The 19,508-nt window shown below is 35.3% G+C and overlaps 2 protein-coding genes across 3 annotated transcripts in view; one reads left to right on the plus strand and one right to left on the minus strand.

The window, feature by feature from the left end:
• The window catches only part of LOC106661075 (LHFPL tetraspan subfamily member 2a protein), an 18,025-nt gene extending 12,400 nt beyond the window's left edge, over positions 1 to 5,625 (minus strand). The window contains exons 1-2 of the mRNA XM_024229345.1: positions 5,548 to 5,625; positions 5,365 to 5,455 (exon numbers count right to left, since the gene is read on the minus strand). The gene's annotated coding sequence lies outside the window, so the exon portion shown is untranslated. The remainder of the gene's footprint in view (positions 1 to 5,364; positions 5,456 to 5,547) is intronic.
• Positions 5,626 to 11,310: 5,685 nt separating this feature from the next.
• On the plus strand, positions 11,311 to 18,524 carry LOC106661246 (leucine-rich repeat-containing protein 71-like). Of its 2 annotated transcripts, none has more exons than XM_014384525.2 (11): positions 11,311 to 11,402; positions 11,461 to 11,630; positions 11,696 to 11,780; positions 11,834 to 11,909; positions 14,610 to 14,750; positions 14,812 to 14,971; positions 15,026 to 15,196; positions 15,263 to 15,323; positions 17,854 to 18,045; positions 18,102 to 18,205; positions 18,286 to 18,524. In XM_014384525.2, exons 1-11 carry the CDS (start codon positions 11,393 to 11,395, stop codon positions 18,394 to 18,396), a joined length of 1,281 nt encoding a protein of 426 aa, XP_014240011.1. In that variant the 5' UTR covers positions 11,311 to 11,392; the 3' UTR covers positions 18,397 to 18,524. The 2 variants fall into 2 exon arrangements, with proteins under 2 accessions (XP_014240011.1, XP_014240012.1); XM_014384526.2 differs by having other exon boundaries at positions 18,102 to 18,192; positions 18,286 to 18,415.
• Positions 18,525 to 19,508: the final 984 nt, after the last annotated feature.

Consider the following 19,508-nt stretch of genomic DNA (forward strand, 5'->3'; position numbering starts at 1 on the left):
TTGCCAATAGATTTTTCTGCATATATATGAATTGAAAAGGATTAGTTAAAGCTGATAACCACACACAAATCACCAAGTAACTGTAAATCATGTTTTTTGTAGATTGATTTTTGTCTTAACTGATATAGGTATATTTATTTTTATAGTTTTTACAACTTGAAAGTTGTACAGCGAAGTGTCTTATTCAATTTTGTATTTTAGAATCAATTTCAATGGAATCAAATAAACAACAGTTTGTTGCCCTATCAAAAACAATAACTCATTGGTATTCAATATAGTCCGTAATCTAAACGAAGTGCGTGATTATATTGCGTGATGAGACGTTTATCCAAGCCCTTTTATTTTTATTTTTTATGCTGAATTCAGTGACTTTCGTTAGCTTCCGATTTTTTTTTTTTTTTTAACAGTCCTGAGGATAGAAAAAGATTTGGTCTCATGCCGAGAGGGAGAATTAATGTGTGTGAACCATCTGAGGCACTAAAACGTCCGCCTCGTGGGCCAGTCAGCAAGAGCAGGAATAAAAAAAAAGCTCTATGCCTCAGCGTTATATATTCCATTGACGATGTAGCCCTTGTCGCCTTCCGTTATTTGAATTATAAAAGGCAAAAGGGAGGGGTCGGACGGGGAGTGTTTAACAATTAGATCTGCCGAGGGGAGCGTTTGATTTCATTGGTTCATAGAAAGATCATAGAACATGTACCATCGGGAGATCAGGTAGAACAGTCGGTTCGCCCTTTTAGCCCGCGGGTCAATAAATAACGACTTCTTATGCTCCGTTAGTTCGGGACAATGCAGTGGGAGTGTGTTACAATTAGGATGAATGGTAACCGTCAATTATTGTTTGTTAAGCCCTTGGTTAAGCGCCGAGGTCTTTCAACTCTCAAGCACTCGTTCTTACTCTGAACAGCGTCCCCAATGCTTGAGAGCCATCGGCGAAATGTCAGAACCCTGATGAGTCACAACACACTTCGGAGGGAAGTTTCATAATTTTGAAAAAGTTAGTTCATATATTTGTTAAAACCTACAGAAATAAACAGGGCATATGTAGATATTCTCCGTCTAGTCACATTTTTTATTCTCTCGTTATTATGTGTACGGGTGTGTCCGTGTGCGCCTACGCGAGTATGTGCGTTTAATTTAGTAGACAGAATGCTATAAGAAGAAAAGAAGAAAAGAAGAAATATTGCATGAATATCAGATATTTTCTAAAAGTTGTTGTGTTTCGGCAAAATTGAAAACAGCGTACAACAGAGTGAAAAATTTGGCTCATTCTCACGTAACTACTCCATATTTTTTGTTGTTATAAAAAGAAAAATTGGACAAATGATATTGTGACAATTGATTGAACTATTATTTGTGTTCATCTCAAGTCAATCAGTCTATTTTTCCTGAAAATAACGCATAAACTGATTACTGAGTCAGTCCAACACAACAAGGACCACAGAATGAACGAAAACGTTCATCGCCCCGCAGACCTCTAGAAGAAATTTGACAATAATCTCAAAAGCTTTGGAAGAGTGGAACAGACTCATTACCGGAAGTGTCCGTGATTACAAATATTGGGTTGTCCGGAAAATAATGCAGGATTTTGGTATTAAACAAAAAAAAAGAAACTAGTTACTTTAAAGCAATGTTCTTTAATCAAAATAATTTCCCATACTCTCAATACATTTCTCCCAACGTGTTGGTAACTTATTAATTCCGTCTGAGTAGAATTCAGAATTTTTAGAATTGATAAAGTCAATAAATGCATTTTCCAGTTCCGTTTGATTTTTGAATATTATGTGTTGTAAGTAGTGGTCCAGGTGTCTAAAAAAATGGTAGTCAGTAGGCGAGAGGTCCGGAGAGTAGGGTGGGTGAGGCAAAGTTTCATAGCCAAGCTCCAATAATTTTTGTGACGTTACACGTGACACATGTGGTCGAGCGTTGTCATGCAACAAAATGGGCCCTTTCCGATTGACCAAAGAGGGCTTCATTACTGCCAATTTCTGATGCATGGTATTAATTTGGTTACAGTATGATTCAGCATTGATGGTTTCGCCAGGATTTAAGAAGCTGTAGTGTATTAAACCAAATGAAGCCCACCATACCGTAACCATTACCTTTTTTTGATGAGTTGGGGGCTTTGGAAAATGTATTGGAGCTTCTCCTTTGTCGAGCCACTGTCCAGAATCCACTTTTCGTCACATGTAACAATTCTGGCCAGAAATGGGTCATTTTTGTTTCGACAAAGAAGTGATGCACAAACATCAAAGCGCTGATTTTTTTGGCGATCGTTTAATGAGTGTGGAACCCAATTTTCGAGTTTTTTCACTTTTCCAATCGCCTTGAGGTGGTCAGCGACGGTCGTTTTACTGACTTTGAGTTGCTCTGCAAGTTCTCGAACAGTTGTTTTGGGGTTTTCTTCCACCACTGATCGCAGAACATCATCATTAAGAGAGGAAGGCCTTCCACGACCTTCTTCATCTTCAAGGCTGAAAACTCCCTCCCGAAATTTTTTAAACCACCTTTGCACAGTGCACTCATTAACACAACCCTCGCCCCAGACTTGGTTAATGTTTCTAGCCGTTTGGGCTCCGCTTCGGCCGAGTTTAAACTCGTAAAAGAAAATCGTACGAAATTCTCGCTTTGACATTATAAGGATGACTGAATTATTTCCAAGTAGCGGAATGCTACAGAGGTAAACAAACAATATCATTTGGAAGAGGATTAATAAGTGTTGACATTCATACAAATGAGTAATCCTGTAAACGTAAACAGAATATTTTATATAGATTTTTTTTAATGAAAACTTAAAATCCTGCATTATTTTCCGGACAACCCAATAGTTTCAGAAAAGGAAGAAACTCAAAAAATTTAGAAAATTGTTTGAACATGCTTTTCCATATTCACGAAGGAAATGCTGGACGTCGAAGAACGATGAAATCGAAGGGGGAGAAACATCTGTAAACAAATAACCGATAAGATAAAATAGGTCTGGTTATCTCACCTCTTAAATATACCTGGCAAAATCTCGGCCGTGACTAACGCTTTTCTTATGCAAAAAGGTAATTTTTGCTTCCGAACTACCGAAAGTAAGGAAGCCTTGTGTTCAAGCGGGAAATAGAAAAAATTGTTGTCCTCCAGAATCAAAATCTCCGCTTGCATTTTGCGTTCAGGCCTTTCTGAAATTTTGTTCCGTATGACTATTATGAAATTTTCAGAGATTGTGGGGGTTGGTTTCTAGATAGTCCTCTATGAATTGAATCCCAATCGTATGAACGGTATCGCCTGCGCATACTCAAACTACAATCGCGTACACAGCTACAACTACGACACTATTCGTCCGATTCTTATGAAATTTTCAGGGATCATGCGGGTTGCTTTCTACAAGATCCTCCATGAATTTTATTCCAAACATGCATGCGCATGCACAAAATGTGAGTGATCTATACTGCCCACCCACTTGGCAGACGTTTATTGTATGACTATGTAGTTGTTATTATGCAAACATATTATCATAATGAGTGAATTTCAAAACACGAGGTAAAAAATGGATGGGATGGTAGACTAAAATTGTAAGTATAACGACAAAACAAAATTTAGATTGTGAAGGCAGTTATGGTTTCAACTTTAAGAATAAGAACGTTAATTTGTTTATTTAATAACTCGAACATGTAATAATAATAATAGTTATTCTAATATCGTGAGATGCGGTCGGGTGTGATGTAGGTTTCAGAAAAACATTTTCTTTATCGTGCCAACGTTTCGATCTTTTATTGAGATCATCTTCAGGGCTCAAAGTGTTTGTCTTCTGTGTAATTGTGCCATCCTTGCGTGTCGTGTTGAGAGTGCCTACATCACACCCTACCGCATCTCACGATATTAGAATAACTATCGATTAACGGTCACTAATCTCTACACAATAATAATGATAATGATATATGATATGATGATATTAATAATGATGATAATTATTTATTTTTTTATGGTAAACATTATATTAAGTTGCAATCTTTATCACACTCTCTCTCTCTGCCCTTATCTCACTTTCTCTCTCTCTCTCTCTCTCATTCACTCTTTCACTCTCTGTCTTTCTCTCTCCCTCCCTCCCTCTCTCTCTACCAACCTACATTCTTACCTATCTAACTCTATATCTATTGTCATCTGTTTTATTATTCAGTTCTATATATATTTTTCAACTCATCTTACCTTACATCATTCTACCCTCTCTTACTCTCCATTCTTTTTCTTCTTTCTCACACTGTCTGCCACTCTCTCTCTCTTTTCTTTCATATTCTAATCTCTCTTACCCTCCTTGATTTTTCTCCTATTTCACCTTATCTTCCTATCGCTCTCTCTCTCTCTTTCTCTCTCTCTCTCTCTCTCTCTCTCTCTCTCTCTCTCTCTCTCTCTTTCTCCACCAAATTAATTGCGTGGTGATAAGATATAACCTAACTTACTCATCTAACTTGAAAAAGACTCTAAGTTTGTTATTTTAAACAACAATCCCATAATTTATTGTCCAGTTCGATTCTAGTGCTTATTTTATGCCACCTTTAATGAAAGAAAATTTTTAATAGGATCGACCATTTCTGAGTTATGCCCGTCGGAAGACGCGTGAGGGGAGTATGCTTTTTGTATACTACGAATTAAATGGGTGGACTATAGAAGTTTATACCCTACATATATATATATATATATATATATAATATATATATAATATAATATGTGTGTCCATCCATCCTCTTTCATCACTCTCTGTCTGTTTCTCTTTTTTATTTGGTCGAATCCTATGACTGACAAGTTAAGGATTTTTCTATCGATTTCCTTCTGAGCCGAAACGGAAAGAAACAACCTGGCTCAGGTACTCCAGGGTCAATAAAAAGGTTTGAAACGGTGGTCCATGGCAGATGGCTTTAAGAAAATAAAAAGATAACATTCTCTATTAAAATCTGGAATATCCTTCTCATTGAATCTCTTCGTGAAAAAGGTGCGAACTTTGATTAAGGGCTCTAAAATTTCTCAAGTAAAAATGAAGAAAATTATATTACTTTCGATTATTTAAAATTTTGAGAAATTTGAAAAATTTAATGTGATAATTCATTTCGGTTGATGTCAAAATTTCAATAAATGATAAATTTTAAAAATATAAAAGCATGAATTTTGATATGTTTTGCCATGTTGTTCATTATATCGTAAATGGTATGCCATTTGAAATTTCGTTAAAACATGTATATTTTTCATTTTTATAAATGCACTGAAGTTTACACCGTTTATCTAAAATTATACTTCTTTATACAGATTTATAGAAAATAATATTTAAACGCTAGATGAGCTAATATTATCCATTGTCTATTAAATATTAATTTACAATCTAAGTACCTGGGGAACCTAGGAGTCCCACCCAGAAACACTGCTGACAGGTGGCAAGCGGCAGATGGTTGTTTATCACACAAAAAACACCTTAACAAAGCTTTAAAAAAAGGCCACAACAGATATTTAGATCCCGTTAATAAAAAAATAATGAAACACCAAGATTATTTCATAACCCGTTGTAATGATCACCTTGAAAGTATGCAGTGAATATGATAAAGCTGAAAACAATAAAATAACAAGCTGAAACAAAGTACTTCGTTTTTGTCCATGAAAGCGGTTTTGTATTTATTGCTGAAAGAACGAGAGAAAGGCAGTTATCGGTAGACCTTGAAAATTATAGGTTTCTTTATAATCTCCAGAGGGCATGGATTCATTTTATCGGACAAAGATGAAACATTGTATTTCTTCTAGTAAGTTTTGACTTGAGAAAAATTGTTCTGCAAAATCAAGTTTATTCTAAATGATTAAAAATACAAAATAAATAAAAAAGCATAAAATTTCATCTTTAATAAAAGTGAACATGACGTCATGGAATCCAATGTCGTTAAATTAATTGCTAAATTAATCTATAATATAACAAAATAAAATAAAATTGTTTTTTAAACAAGGTAAATCTGACTGAATAAAATCGTTTAATAATATTCAACGTAACAACATTAGTAGAAAACAAAAACTGATTTTTTAAAAATATAAGTGACATATTTCTCACACAAGATAGATAATCCTAGATGGTGTTTGTGTCTTTATGACAAAAAATCATTAAATTTGTTATTAATATGTGTATTAATTCAAGAAAAAATAATTACTAAACGTTTCAGGACGCCTTTAAAAATGCCTACAGCTATTTAAATATTTGAAATGATAAATGGTCGAGGGAGTGTGTTGTTCAAACTTTTTAAAAAGATAGTTGCTACTCAATTAATAATTCTATTTTTGGGACAGGTTTTAAGCCTTTAATTAAATTGTTTTTTCTTGCTTTAGTACCATGTTTCTTAAGTTAATAATCTTTGGGTAAAATTTAATTGAAGTTGTTTGGTCTTTATGACTATTTTTAAGTGTACCGTACTTCATGTTTTTAATTTTTTTAACCGATACACTTTGTTTTTTATATTCGATAAATTTATCTTTTGATCACGTGTCACAATCGATTTTATCCAATTCTACTGGAGACAATAATGAGGCAAGCATAACGTGTACGAGATATTGATAAAAACGTTTTGTATCTGTACAATTTATGTAATTCATTATTTAACATGATTTTATGATATTTGCGTTGTAAGACGGTTGAACAGTTCTTAATATTTAATTTAGCAAGAAGGAATTTTGGGGTTAAGTTTAGTTTCAAACAGTAGGAATTGAACCAGATTGATTTGTTGATTTTTCAGCATGAAAGTCTTAATTTATAATAAAGTTTTAAGAGTTCTTGTTTACTGTATATATATATANATATATATATACGTACAAGATGCCAATCTATTAAAAAATTCGTTTCCTAACTAATGGATACTTACTATTGGACATATGAAATGTAAATATTAAAGCAGATAGTAAATAGATATGATATAATAATATTTGTATCGTGTTTACTATGGTAGATACTATAGAATTGGTGGATTGGTTGGCCAATAATATAGTTACATAGTAATTTGTTAAATTCAGTACATAAAAGGGGAAATTAGTACAAAAGCGCGACGTCAGGGTATAAACAGGGCGAGGAACAATGCTGATTTCCTTCGTTTCGGTTATACCTCTCACAAAAGCGAATCGTGTGGGTAAATAAAGTCTTATTGAATTATGGTTTTAAGCAGCTTACTCCAATAAAGAAAAAATTGTATTTCTTACATTTTACTAATGATACATAAGATGAAATTATTAAATATATAGCAGCACGTGATGATGCTGATCGTATGTTTAACTTTTTTTTTTTATTGTAAGAAGTCGTTCGCGACCTAACTTAGTGTAATTTTGTAAATAAAAGATATTTTATTCATTCATTCTATTTGTCTCATGTTTCTACTTCCTTTCATTGCTTCATCTTTCTTTTCCTATTCACGATGGTGTTTCTCATATTCTCTCACATACTCTCTCTTTTTCTCTTTCTCTCTCTCTCTCTCTCTCTCTCTCTGTCTCTCTCTCTCTCTCTCTCTCTCTCTTCTCTATTTATCTTTCTCTCTCCCCCACTCTCTTTTTCTCCCTCTTAGATGATACCTTTTAATATCTTCAAAAACTTAACAATAATAACAAGTTCCTTTGCCTTCTACCAAGCTTTTATGGGTTAACGTGATAGCTAGTATACGAATTAACAGTAGTAGTAAAATTAGTAAAAGTAGACAAAGTATATAGAGAAGTAGCATTAGTATAGACAGCCGTAAGAATACTAAAAGTAACTGTAGCAGAAGTAGAACCATAAATATCGTACTAGAAAATTCAGTGATAATAGTAGAAGCAGCAGTACTAAAAATTAGAATTAATAAGATTAGTACCAAAATATACTTATGGATGTTTTGAAAATCTAAAATTTACGGGTAAAGGTTTTTTAATAAACTGCTTACTTAAAATTCTAAACCGACATGACTTGCAGTTCATGAGAAATTAATGAACTGCCCCGAATGGATAATTAATATTACATTTGTATTTGTTAATTGATTTCTTTTTAGTTCTCTCTCTCTATCACTTTCTCTCCTTATTTTTCTTTTCTTGAATCTTTTCTCATTGAATTTTTAGTACTTTATTCTCTTCCGACCAGGGTAGGGATTTTTGCCTTTTATTTATTACGTACAGTTTACAGTTTGGTATAAGAAATAGTGATTGTTTATGTGTATATCTGGGTCCATTAAATTGGATCAGTTCAAGAGCGTTGCTAACAGACAAAGAAATTGAGTGTAGAAATGTTTGATCTCCTTTGTCATGTGCAGACCAACAGGAACCCTCATTTCAACCGTGAAAACATGTGAGTAACAGTTACAGAACGTGCTCTTGATTTTTAGTATAACCCCATAACGGCTATGTGTTGATTTCAATCATTTCTCTCTTGTAAAAGTCCACTTAGAAAGTATCAGCAAATGGACAACATCAAATTCGAAAAGCAGGAACCCCTTTTTACAAAATTTCCGCTTGTTTACTCCCGGAGCACTTGGCTTAATTAAAACAGGCTATTGCCACTGGCTCATAAATTCAGCCAGGAAGACACACGATTCCAATCGAACAAGATTAAAAGTGGGGACCGAAATAGCTCAAGAGTCCCATTACGCCAGTTAGTCAACGTCTTTCATGGGGATGGCTCATATTTACGCTCCCGCAATTTCTCCTCGTTAACCACGCTTTATGAGCCTCTTTGGGCCACTAGCAGATAAATATTGGTGGAATCTGGACAAGGTAAGGATTAAAAAAACTAAAATTTGAAATATCTAGCTGAAAGTATACATCACGTTTAAACGTCACTAGAGAACCACCCGGGAGAAGACATTTTTATTTACGGCAATATATTATTTTAGGAGCCACTACGTTAAACTGCCAACCAAAAAGGAAAAAATATCTTAGCTTTAATGTTTTATTTTTTGTTGTTAATCATATGAAATGTGGACCGCGGTAGCCTAGTAATTAGGGTGACCGACTTGTATTTGTCACGCAATCGATTCAGGGTTCGAATCCCGTCGAACCACATTTTAATTGAAAATAATGTGCAAAGAATATTGCAAAGTGGTTTGGTCGTTCTTCCGTGATGCCCAACAGGAAGTAGGACATAAGCTCAATTTATAATTGGAATTACTATTTTACTTTATCTGTACATTTTAAACATCAATCAAGTAGTAAGATGAATGAATTGAATTGATCACATATATCCACATAAAACGTAAAATACCCTTCATACCATCCTAGATTCACCTTATGCCAAATGAGGCTTCTGCCTCTATTATTCCACCACCCAGCAAGGATTCAAAGTTGTTAACAATATTTTCTACCCTCTAGAGTCTGGAGTACGGATTTGGTCCAGGATTTTGAAAGGTTCTGGCACCTCAGACAACGTCTGTCTATAAAACTCTTCCTACCCATTCTTTATCCTGGAATACTGTTTAACTGATTATTGCTTCAGAGTGAGGTGCACCAACTCAGATAGATCAATCAAACCGGCGTCCCTCAAGGAAATATTTTTGGTGTTATCATATGTAGGTATCATTTGTACTGCTGTCTTTCCTATACATCTCAACACCATCATTACCACCAATGCGGATACACCACTATATTGTATTTTACCCGAATCGTCCCCTAGCATCCTCCAACATCCAAGATCACGTTGAGATTAGTGCAAAAAGTGGTCAATACTGAATGTGAACAGTCTTGCCCTATACTGCACATCAACAACAAGAAGCGAAGGTCTTCTACTGAAAATACCTAGTCTATTCCTTGATAACAGACTGACATGAAACCATCACACAAGACTTAAGGTATAGCAAGTTAAGTTTAAGAACTACAAAGACCTTTAGGACCGAAATCTGTTCAGCCCTCTACTTTAAGAGACATTACAACCTCTTTTGATTGTTCTACCAAGTCATCAATATCAAGCGCATCCAACCTTTCCAATCCCAAGTCAAATTGTCAAAGCTCTTTATTATGTCACTAACCTCATTATCCACATCGACGTCAACATTACTTATATCAATGTACTGATCCAAACCGGCTTCCAATAATAATACTACTGCCAAAGCCTTATCGATACTTTCCCATTCTGAGCCTTAAACAACGATGACCTCAAGACCTCCTTGTGCCTTAATTCCTCAGCGTTGGCTAGTTGCTGTGTTTGCCATAGAATCAATTTTATGACCGGGAAAAAATTACTCACGTATCTTTAATATGTATTTATAGGGGGCGTTGGCCCCAACGGTTTAGGCGTTGACTTGGCGCTCATCACTGTAAGGTAAAGGTCCTGGGTTCGAATCCAGCGGACCTGTACTCAGACCCGACATATTAGCGGGGTTAATATGACCTTTGCTGTTGAGAACCATAAAATAAAAATAAAGAAATCAAAATAAAGAACAAAGGGTCGAATGATAAGATTTGGCAGGTGCATAGGTAGTTCATTCTGATACTCTGATCATCACAGCAGTCAATAATGCTGATTTGGTTCTACTGCTGTCATTCGCGAATGTGGTTACAACTGGGGCTTCAAAAACCATTTTAAACCAATTTTTTCTTGTGATTCTCAATGACAATTAAGATTTTGGAATTTGGTTAACTGTTCTTTTACCAGACTTGATCAGTTTTAGATACTAGTCGATATTTTGTTTTTCTTATACAACAAGACAAAATGCTTGTTGGATTATGAAAAAAATTATTTGTGGGACGATATGTGCATAATTTCTACTTACAAAAAAGACTAGATTGAGGGAAAAAGCCGTCACGGAAGGTACGGTTCGTACTCTGGTGGATATACAACGGAAGAAGGTACAGAGAAAATATGTGGGCCTTAAAACAAATACTAAGTTTCTAACCTCTTAAAAGATTCTAAACCTAAGACTGCAAAGAGTTCAGCACAAGCAGATAAGTATCATACAAAACCATCCTGATGGCAGAATATCCCATGATCGTGATTCCAAAGGATGACATAACCAAGGTATGCAAGTTTAACAAAAATTTCTGGCCCCTTAAAAAATTGTCGAAAATAATGGTGAATAGGAAGAAGCCGTTTGTGTTAAGACAGGACATTGGTCTCAGGAGTTCAAAATCGGAAAATGATAAATAAACTACAGAAAAGGAAGTAGGAACCATTTTTGCTATAGATTGTAACAAAGTAAACCTGCATTTATTATTATTTAAAAAACAAATAGATCTAAAAAAATTGTGCCTGATTGAATTAACATTAAAGGTAATATAATTTGTAAAAACATCCTTTTTTTGAGAAAATGATGACTTATTGCAAATGGGAGAAAAGGAGGAAAAGCTCTGAAATTTTTTTACAACTATCAGCTGTCATATAGTTTTGAATAGATCAGTGACTTTTATTTTAGTTTTGAAACATCTCGAACATCTCGATACGATGTCTCAAAGTAGGACACACGGATAAAAAAGGATTCGAAATCATTGATTCGCGTATTCGTTTTTCAGCCTTCATCAAGGATGATTTCATTAAAGAAAAATGGGTGCAGATCTGCGACGAGGAGCTCCTCGACGAGGCGCCCACGATGGAGTACGGCCACATGGTTGCCTTCTTGTCCCTGGATATGACCATGCAAGAAAAGGACGCATACATCGAACAAGAGATGAAAGACCAGCAGTTAATTATCACTACCTATTAATCCCCAAGTTATTTACATGTTAGTCATGTTGGTTATCTCCGCAGACTAAGAACGAAGAGAAGTACAAAGTCGTGGTAAAAATCTCTCCTCAAGGCGAAGTAGATCAGCCGAGAGGTGTGGACGTGAGAGGCAAGTTATAAGCGTACATTCAAAAGTTCAATATGTCAAGGAATCATTTTCAGGTATACTTATATCTTCGCAGATAACGAAAGCCGTCTGCTCACTCTGTGCGGCGTTTGATTCCTTGAAAGTTCTAAGGCAAGACAAATCGTATTTTCCTATAGTTATAATTTAATAAGTTATATATAATTTACAAACTAGAATTTTATGTAAATGAAATTATCAACTTTTTCATATTTGCAATCATTTTTGCTCCTTTTTGTGTTTCAAATTACACTATTCATAACGACTTACACTTCCCGTTTGTACATAAAGTCCTCAAAACCCGTTATAAAAAATTTCATCAATCACTGAACACACAATAATCTGTTACTACGACATTTATCACTTCCAACCCGACTTGAAAATCCTCCAAGACGATTGAAGGGAAAGTGGTCTTCTCATTGAATGAAGATTGAAAAGATTTCGAAGCGAAGGAGTGTTGCCACAGGGCAACTGCTCCTACAAGAGACTCAAATGACAAATTCAACATATATGAACGTATTTACTTAATACAATATTTGTAGCTGTAAATATCAAATAAATATAATAAAAAAGTAACCATTTTTGATCATCTAACTATGCAATATTAAGCATAGTTATTATTTTTATGGAAGGGCTTGTTGAGATGAAAAAGTTGTGTCATGAGTGGGATTCGGACCCACGAACTTCGGTTCAATACGCCTCTGCTCTAACCAGTTCAGCTATCGTGACGAAGCGGTCACGAAGGTCATGGGTTCGAATCCCACTCATGACACAACTTTTTACGTTACGGACATCAGCTTCCTATCTCAACCCCACCTATTTGAAAAATGGCAAAAAGGAGGGAAAACTCATAGGTGGGGCTGAGATAGGAAGATGATGTCCGAGTGGATCGAGGTCACGATAGCTCACGTGGTAGAGCAGCGGCGTATCTACCCGAAGATCGTGGGTTCGAATCCCGCTCGTGCCATTAACTTTTTTTCATCTCAACTAAAAACCTTAATTAATTGTAATGTATTAATTGGTCAAGCGGACCACGAAATTAGTGAACAATGCCTATTGTTGGATTCATGGTAAAAAATGCTCATGGTTCTCAATCTTATAGAAAACTTAAGCTAACTTAACTTAAAAAGCTGATTGCTAATTTATATAATCTCAAATTTGCACATGTACTTACATAACTCACGTACAGAGTTGAGTCATTTCTCGCAGTCCGGCAGAAGGTCGTGAGTTCGAATTCTGCTCTTGACACTTGCTTTTTCATCTCGATCAAAGCCTAAGATATGGATTGTTATAAGGTTAGTTTTTCGTATTAGCGCTAATAATGTATCAATGATTTGTTGTTCGTAGAAAATGTTTGACATTCTGTAGAAGTTGTTGAAATTTTTAATATTTTTTCTTATAATTTTGTCTTTACATCTTGATCTGCTTTATAAGAGTTCATGTTATGTTCACGTAGTAAAAAATAACATCGCTAGAGCCAGTAGGCAATAGGAGATTTTAGGATTGAAGAAGGTCCAGCCTAATGACGGTGTTATTCATGTTTTCATAAAGCATATCTATTCAAATTCAACACAAAGCTTCCTGAAAGCTCATTATGTTTTTGATAATACGCTTAGCCGTTTATCGGGAGTGTAATGGTATTCGAGACGGGGCCGGAAGTCGACAAAAAGACGTCCCGTCCCGGGCCTGTTTAAAATTCCAGAGCCTGGCCCCATCCCGGTCTCGGCGTATTGAATAGATATTGGTTTTTGTGCGGCGATACCTCGCCGTGAGGTACACAAAAGATGAAAGAGAAGCTCAAGGGCGTATTTTGATTTCGGTAACAAGAATTCGCCTTATGCATCTTTCAAGTTCTCAAGCGGCCCGTCGGAAATTTTGAGTGGTTTCGAGGTATTCATATGTGTCGTATCTTGTATTAAGCCTATTATTATTATTTTAGAATATTTTTATAATTTTTTTATAATTAAAAAAAAATGGAGAAACGTTGTGTGCAGCTTATTCTTTATCATTTCAATAAAAACGCTATCTTCGTTCAGAAATAAGTAAAAGTAAACCAGATTGTCTAATCGATGTAGTGTTATTACTTTTTTTGTTGTAAAACTGTAATTGATGGAAATGATGAATGGTGGAGTGAGTGCGATGTTCAATCCTTCTAAAAAGATAGTTCCTACTCACAGTAAGTTGTATTCAACGATCCGGATTTCGAGCTTAAAGTTCATCATCAGGTTGTAGGAGTTCTACAACCAAGTCTCTCAACATGAATTGTAAAAGTGAGGACTTTTACTGACTTACTTTTGGCTTTTACAATTCATGTCAAAAGACGTGGTTGTAGAACTCTTTCAACCTGATGATGCTATTAGCTCGAAATCCGGGTCATTGAAAACAACTTACTGTGAGTAGGAACTATCTTTTTAAAAGGACTGTAATTGATATTGTCTTTGTGTATTGTGTTTTAATGCTATAAATTATCATGATATATAATAGGGGTCCAATACTTTTAATTAACTTGAACTATTTATACTAATGAACCTTTTGTTTAATAGTTACCCTATCATCTTGGTCTACCTCCACGCGAGGCTAGGCAGACCAGGATATAGACAACTATGAATCAATAGGTTTAAATGCAACAGACAACAGGAGGAAATTTTACAAAATTTTATTGACGAAACATGTTAATGTGTGTTAATGAGTGTTAATGATGATGAACGTTAACTAGGAGCAAAGTAACTGTTTCAAAAATAAATTGTTTAATAAAAGAATTTGTGATGCTACAATTAAAAAATATAGTAGTCCAGATGATTTTGCTGTTTCTAGATTGATAAACTGTAACTTGAAGGCTGAGTCAATCTTTTTACTTTCGAGTTTGCTCGGAGACACGAAGGTTTCTTATTTGTACCTAGACAAAAACCCAATTGCCGATCAGAACTATCATATCATTCTCAAATCGAATTTCGTGTAAGCTGGTCAACTCTGTCAGTAGAGAGAGCGTCTATTTTTACTTTGGATATTTTTCCAGGTTGCAACATTTGTCACTCCGGATGTGCAGGATAGACAAGAAAGGCGCTATGAATCTTGCATCAGTCCTGATGTACAGTAATCCAGAGCACCAGAGGCTTCTCTCGCTCAACCTCAACGGGAACCTCATCGACTGTACAGGCATTGAAGAACTCGCACGTGTAAATTGAACAATTAAAATTCGTCTATTTGACTTCCTAGTGGCATTTTTGCAGGCGCTGAGGTGGAATCGGAAACTGCTGTATCTGTCGTTAGCAGGGAATCGAATTGCCGACAAGGGTGCGAAGGCCCTAGCCGAAATACTTCTCCCGTTCCAGCTCACCTATGAAGAGCTGGTCTTCAGAGCTCAAAGGATCTCCGACCGTTTGAAACTTGTCAGAAAAACCGTGTGAGAAATGTTAATGTCACTTTTTTAATCATTGTACTAATATTAAAGTTTGAATGTACTGTAGATGATGGAACAATCACAGACTACGGCATTTAAAAAGAAAAAGTCTTCCTTCGGAATAGATAGTAAGTGTTAAATTTGTGGTTTACTGACACTCTGTTTGCAGAATCTCTTTGATGTAGATTTTTTCCATCTCTCTCGTACACGCACGCACGCACGCGCACGCGCACACACACACACACACACACACAGAGTAAAATTCCCCAGAGTGTAGCTTACAAATATCTTGCAATTACATTAAAAAACCAAACAACTTCCCTACTTGAAACAAAGATGACGGCACTTTACAACATGCAGTGAAGACACTCTAAAGACTTCAACTAATTATTTCTTTGAAAACGTTAATCCTATGGAAGAGCACATCATAAAATCGACATTCAATCAACCGACAAACAAGGAACATGACATCCTCTTCACAATTAATGAAATACGTTAACTCTGAAGATCGTCAATTCTAAAAAAATTCAAGTAAAGATGGCCTTACCTGTGACATTCTTTATTTAATATTTCAAGAGGTGAAACATATGCATCGAATTCCATAAAATCTGGAAAATAGCTATTTGCTAATAAATTAACTCAACCACATATCAAAACCATGTAAGTGTCTAAACTATTCTACCAACTAATGTCCGTCATAACCTGCTTATACACAGTCAGCAAGAAGCAGCAGTTGTCATGGAATGTATTAATGCTACACAATAATAGTGTACTATTAATGTTAATAACTGCACCGATTATTGATAAAAACGATATGCGAAATGTCACCGATTACCTGATTTCTTCTTGAGCAGTCTGCTCTACCTAGACTTCTTGGCTTACCAGATGCGTTTCGGATTTTCTCTATCTTCAGTGTTGTGTTAATTACTAGCCATGTATTAACTACTCGACCAAATAGTGCCTGCCATAACCTGCTTACACATACACAGAGTTGCAGCAGTAGTCATAGAACGTAGTAATGTTAAACAATAATAATTGTGTAAAAGCAGTGCTGATAACTGCCGCATTCACGAAAAGAAAAATTCCACTGATCATCTATTTTTCGAAGCAATTAATTTAACCACATACAAAATGAAAGATTTCTTCTTGACAGTCTGTCTACCCTCGTAAATTTGGACTGCCAGACGCGTTTCGGTTTTTCGCCAACTTCAGTGAGTTAATTTTTACTAACCATGCGTGTCTAAACTATTCGACCAACTAACGTCCGTCATAACCTGCTTACATACAGTCAGCAAGTCGCAGCAGTTGTCATGAAACGTAGTAATGCTAAATAATAATAGTGTATTAGTGTTAATAACTGCACCGATTATTGATAAAAACGATATGCGAAATTTCACCGATTACCTGCTATTCTAAACAATGACCTTTGTGACATTTATTCTTGTAGTCTGGGTGTGATGAACCTGTAGCTGGTCGATCCCGATCATTTCAGTCTGCCTATCTTCTCTAATCAACCGGACATTGCCTACTCAAAAAGTACTTAAAAATATTTGGAAAGGCATAAAACTGCTGGGGTTCTGTCAGAAGGAAGAGGAGAACCTCAATACATACATATTATATGCTTCTATGAATGCGTGACAAAGAAAATATTTTTACTGAAAGAACATTTCTATCGAGTAATTATAACTGACGAGCTACTATCAAGGTTATGGAAGCTAATAAAAATATTAAAGCTGGATAGTATAGCGTATAACCATTTTGTAGAGAAGTACGATAGACCCATTTCGATGGAAGCAGTGCTTTGTTCACCTAATCTCACCTAACCTCGCTGTTTTGGTTGTGTGTGTGTGCGTGCGTGTGTGCGTGTGTGTGTGTGTGCGTAAACTGATCCACAACTGAAGACAGCAAAGCCGAAAGGCGTTTAATAAGTCAAAACAGAGAGGATGATAGTCAAACCAATAACGATCGAGGCGTCTATTGCCACGCCCTGTTTATATCCCTTACTTCACATATTTAAATTTGAACCCAGCCATGAGACCAAAGGAGCAAATAAGGTGAATCGGTATATTAACGCATATAAAATTGCTTATTTAGTTAATTTCACGGCGTTGCCATTATCCTAAACCAACATTACTGGCAGCTCTTGCAAAACAACGCCGTGAAATAAAATACATTCTTTTACATTCTTTCTTTGTATAAAAAATGGATTCAATACTAATACAAATTAATCCACATTTGCTTAGTGATCATAATTGACTATATTAATTATTCCAATTAATTATTCTTTTTATCTAAGGTTTTTTGTTGAAATGCAAAATTAGAATCACGAGCTGGATTCGAACCCACGACCTTCGGCTCAATACGCCGCTGCTCTAACCACTTGAGCTATCGTGAATTCGATGACGATGATCGATGTCATGTTAGCTCAAGTGGTTAGAGCAGCGGCGTATTGAGCCGAAGGTCGTGGGTTCGAATCTCGCTCGTGACACTACTTTTTCATCTCAACCAAAAGTCTTAGTTAGAAAGAATAATTGTAATAACTAATACATATTATTATATGTACCAACAAAAATTGTCTTCAGTCAAATATAAACCCGTATAATACAGTCGATATGTTGGTCAATATCATGCCATGTTCTTCACTTTATGATTTTTCAGATCTGAACGAAACGGTGATGTCTCAGAAAAGGACCGAAGTGACCGAGAGTATATCTTATTTCATCCAATTGATCCGAATAGCGGACGATACGACGCCGTTGGACGAACATCCTCTGATGGCAGAAGTCGAGGAATACGACGATGAATACTGGAACAAAGGAAACGACATACTAAGCAGCTTAAACCTCAGCTGTACGATTCCGTCCGTCAGTTCAGACAAAATAACCATTATTTGTTATCTTTTACAGACAACCAGATCACCAGCGAAGGGTTGACGTATTTCTTCGAAGTTGCCAAATACCAAGATAGGTTTTTCACCTCGAAAAACGGACTAACTAGGTTCCTTTACGATGTGATTTCCTCCTTACATATCATAACATTTCACTTTAAACAATGCTTCATGAGAAAAATGTTTTTTTTTCTTCGTTTTAGGGAAACCCAGTCGCAGATACAGACGGCTATCTTTTGAAAGGTCTCAAATCCTATTTCTCTGGGCAGAAACATACCAGTGGGACAAAGCCAAGGAGACATTCAAGATATTGAATTTTTTTTAGTACCGTCATAAAGCAATTTAGAATAACCATGTACAACAGAATTATTCATTTTTGAAAGTAAAAAAGAAAAACAATGCACGTAATAATTGAACAAAAATAAACAGTATACCTCCAACAATTAGTTTTATCATTGTTTTTAAATTATACCATATTATTGTACAAATTTATACATAGTTAATTTTTAAAGGAAATCTTTTGTTTAATAAATAAATATTTCTTGTGCACACAGAGCATGTTAGAGTTTCTATTATTGTAAAGCTATCATTTTTTAGCCGCTTATCTGCTTTAAAGTTTTTAGTTATGGAAAAAGCATCTTATGTAGCCAAAAAAGCACAATGCTACTTAAATATTATAATAATCATTGTTTACAACACCTGGAACTGTATTCCACGGACAATTTTGCAAAAGTAGCCTAATAATTTTAGACAGGCTGCAATAAAAAATATATTCTTCTCTGACTTGGTTATGTCCAATCTACTCCGACGTTTTATAAAACAAATCCTGCAAGAACCCCCTACCCAATCAAATAAGTTATTAGTAAGACATATGTTGGTAAGTGTTCTTTTACTTTCCAAAGATCATGACTGAGAATGAGACGTCTACACATTCAAAGTACTTATCGACATCGGTTTTAGACATTTTTTTATGCGACAAAATTTCGATTATGTAAATCCTTCTTTTTGTCTTACATAACTTCGCTGGAACATTAGAACATGCAATTCTTAAAAAAGTAAAAAAAATACAGATTTTTGTTTACTTTTTATTAAAAGTTTTATAAACCAATTATTGTGAATTATATGACGTTAAGGATAATATATCCGTTTACAGAACGAAAACAACTGGAGTAGAATAAATTGAGAGGTTAATGAAATTTTGGTATGCCACGTGGTGGCGGATAAACGTACTATAGAGGGTATATCTAACTTTAACACAACACAAAAAAAGATGTTTACTGTAGAAACATTAAAACAAATATCATGAATTTTTTGGGTCTAATGCCCATCAGAATGAACAAAACAAATCGACTTACAGATTTACAGAAAACACCGATGCAAAATTGCAGCAATAACAATAAGACTCATGATCCCCAAACTGAAAACA

This window comes from Cimex lectularius, unplaced genomic scaffold, assembly GCF_000648675.2.
Source record: "Cimex lectularius strain Harlan isolate CLEC.00 unplaced genomic scaffold, Clec_2.1 scaffold342, whole genome shotgun sequence".
In the NCBI taxonomy this organism is placed as follows: domain Eukaryota; kingdom Metazoa; phylum Arthropoda; class Insecta; order Hemiptera; family Cimicidae; genus Cimex; species Cimex lectularius.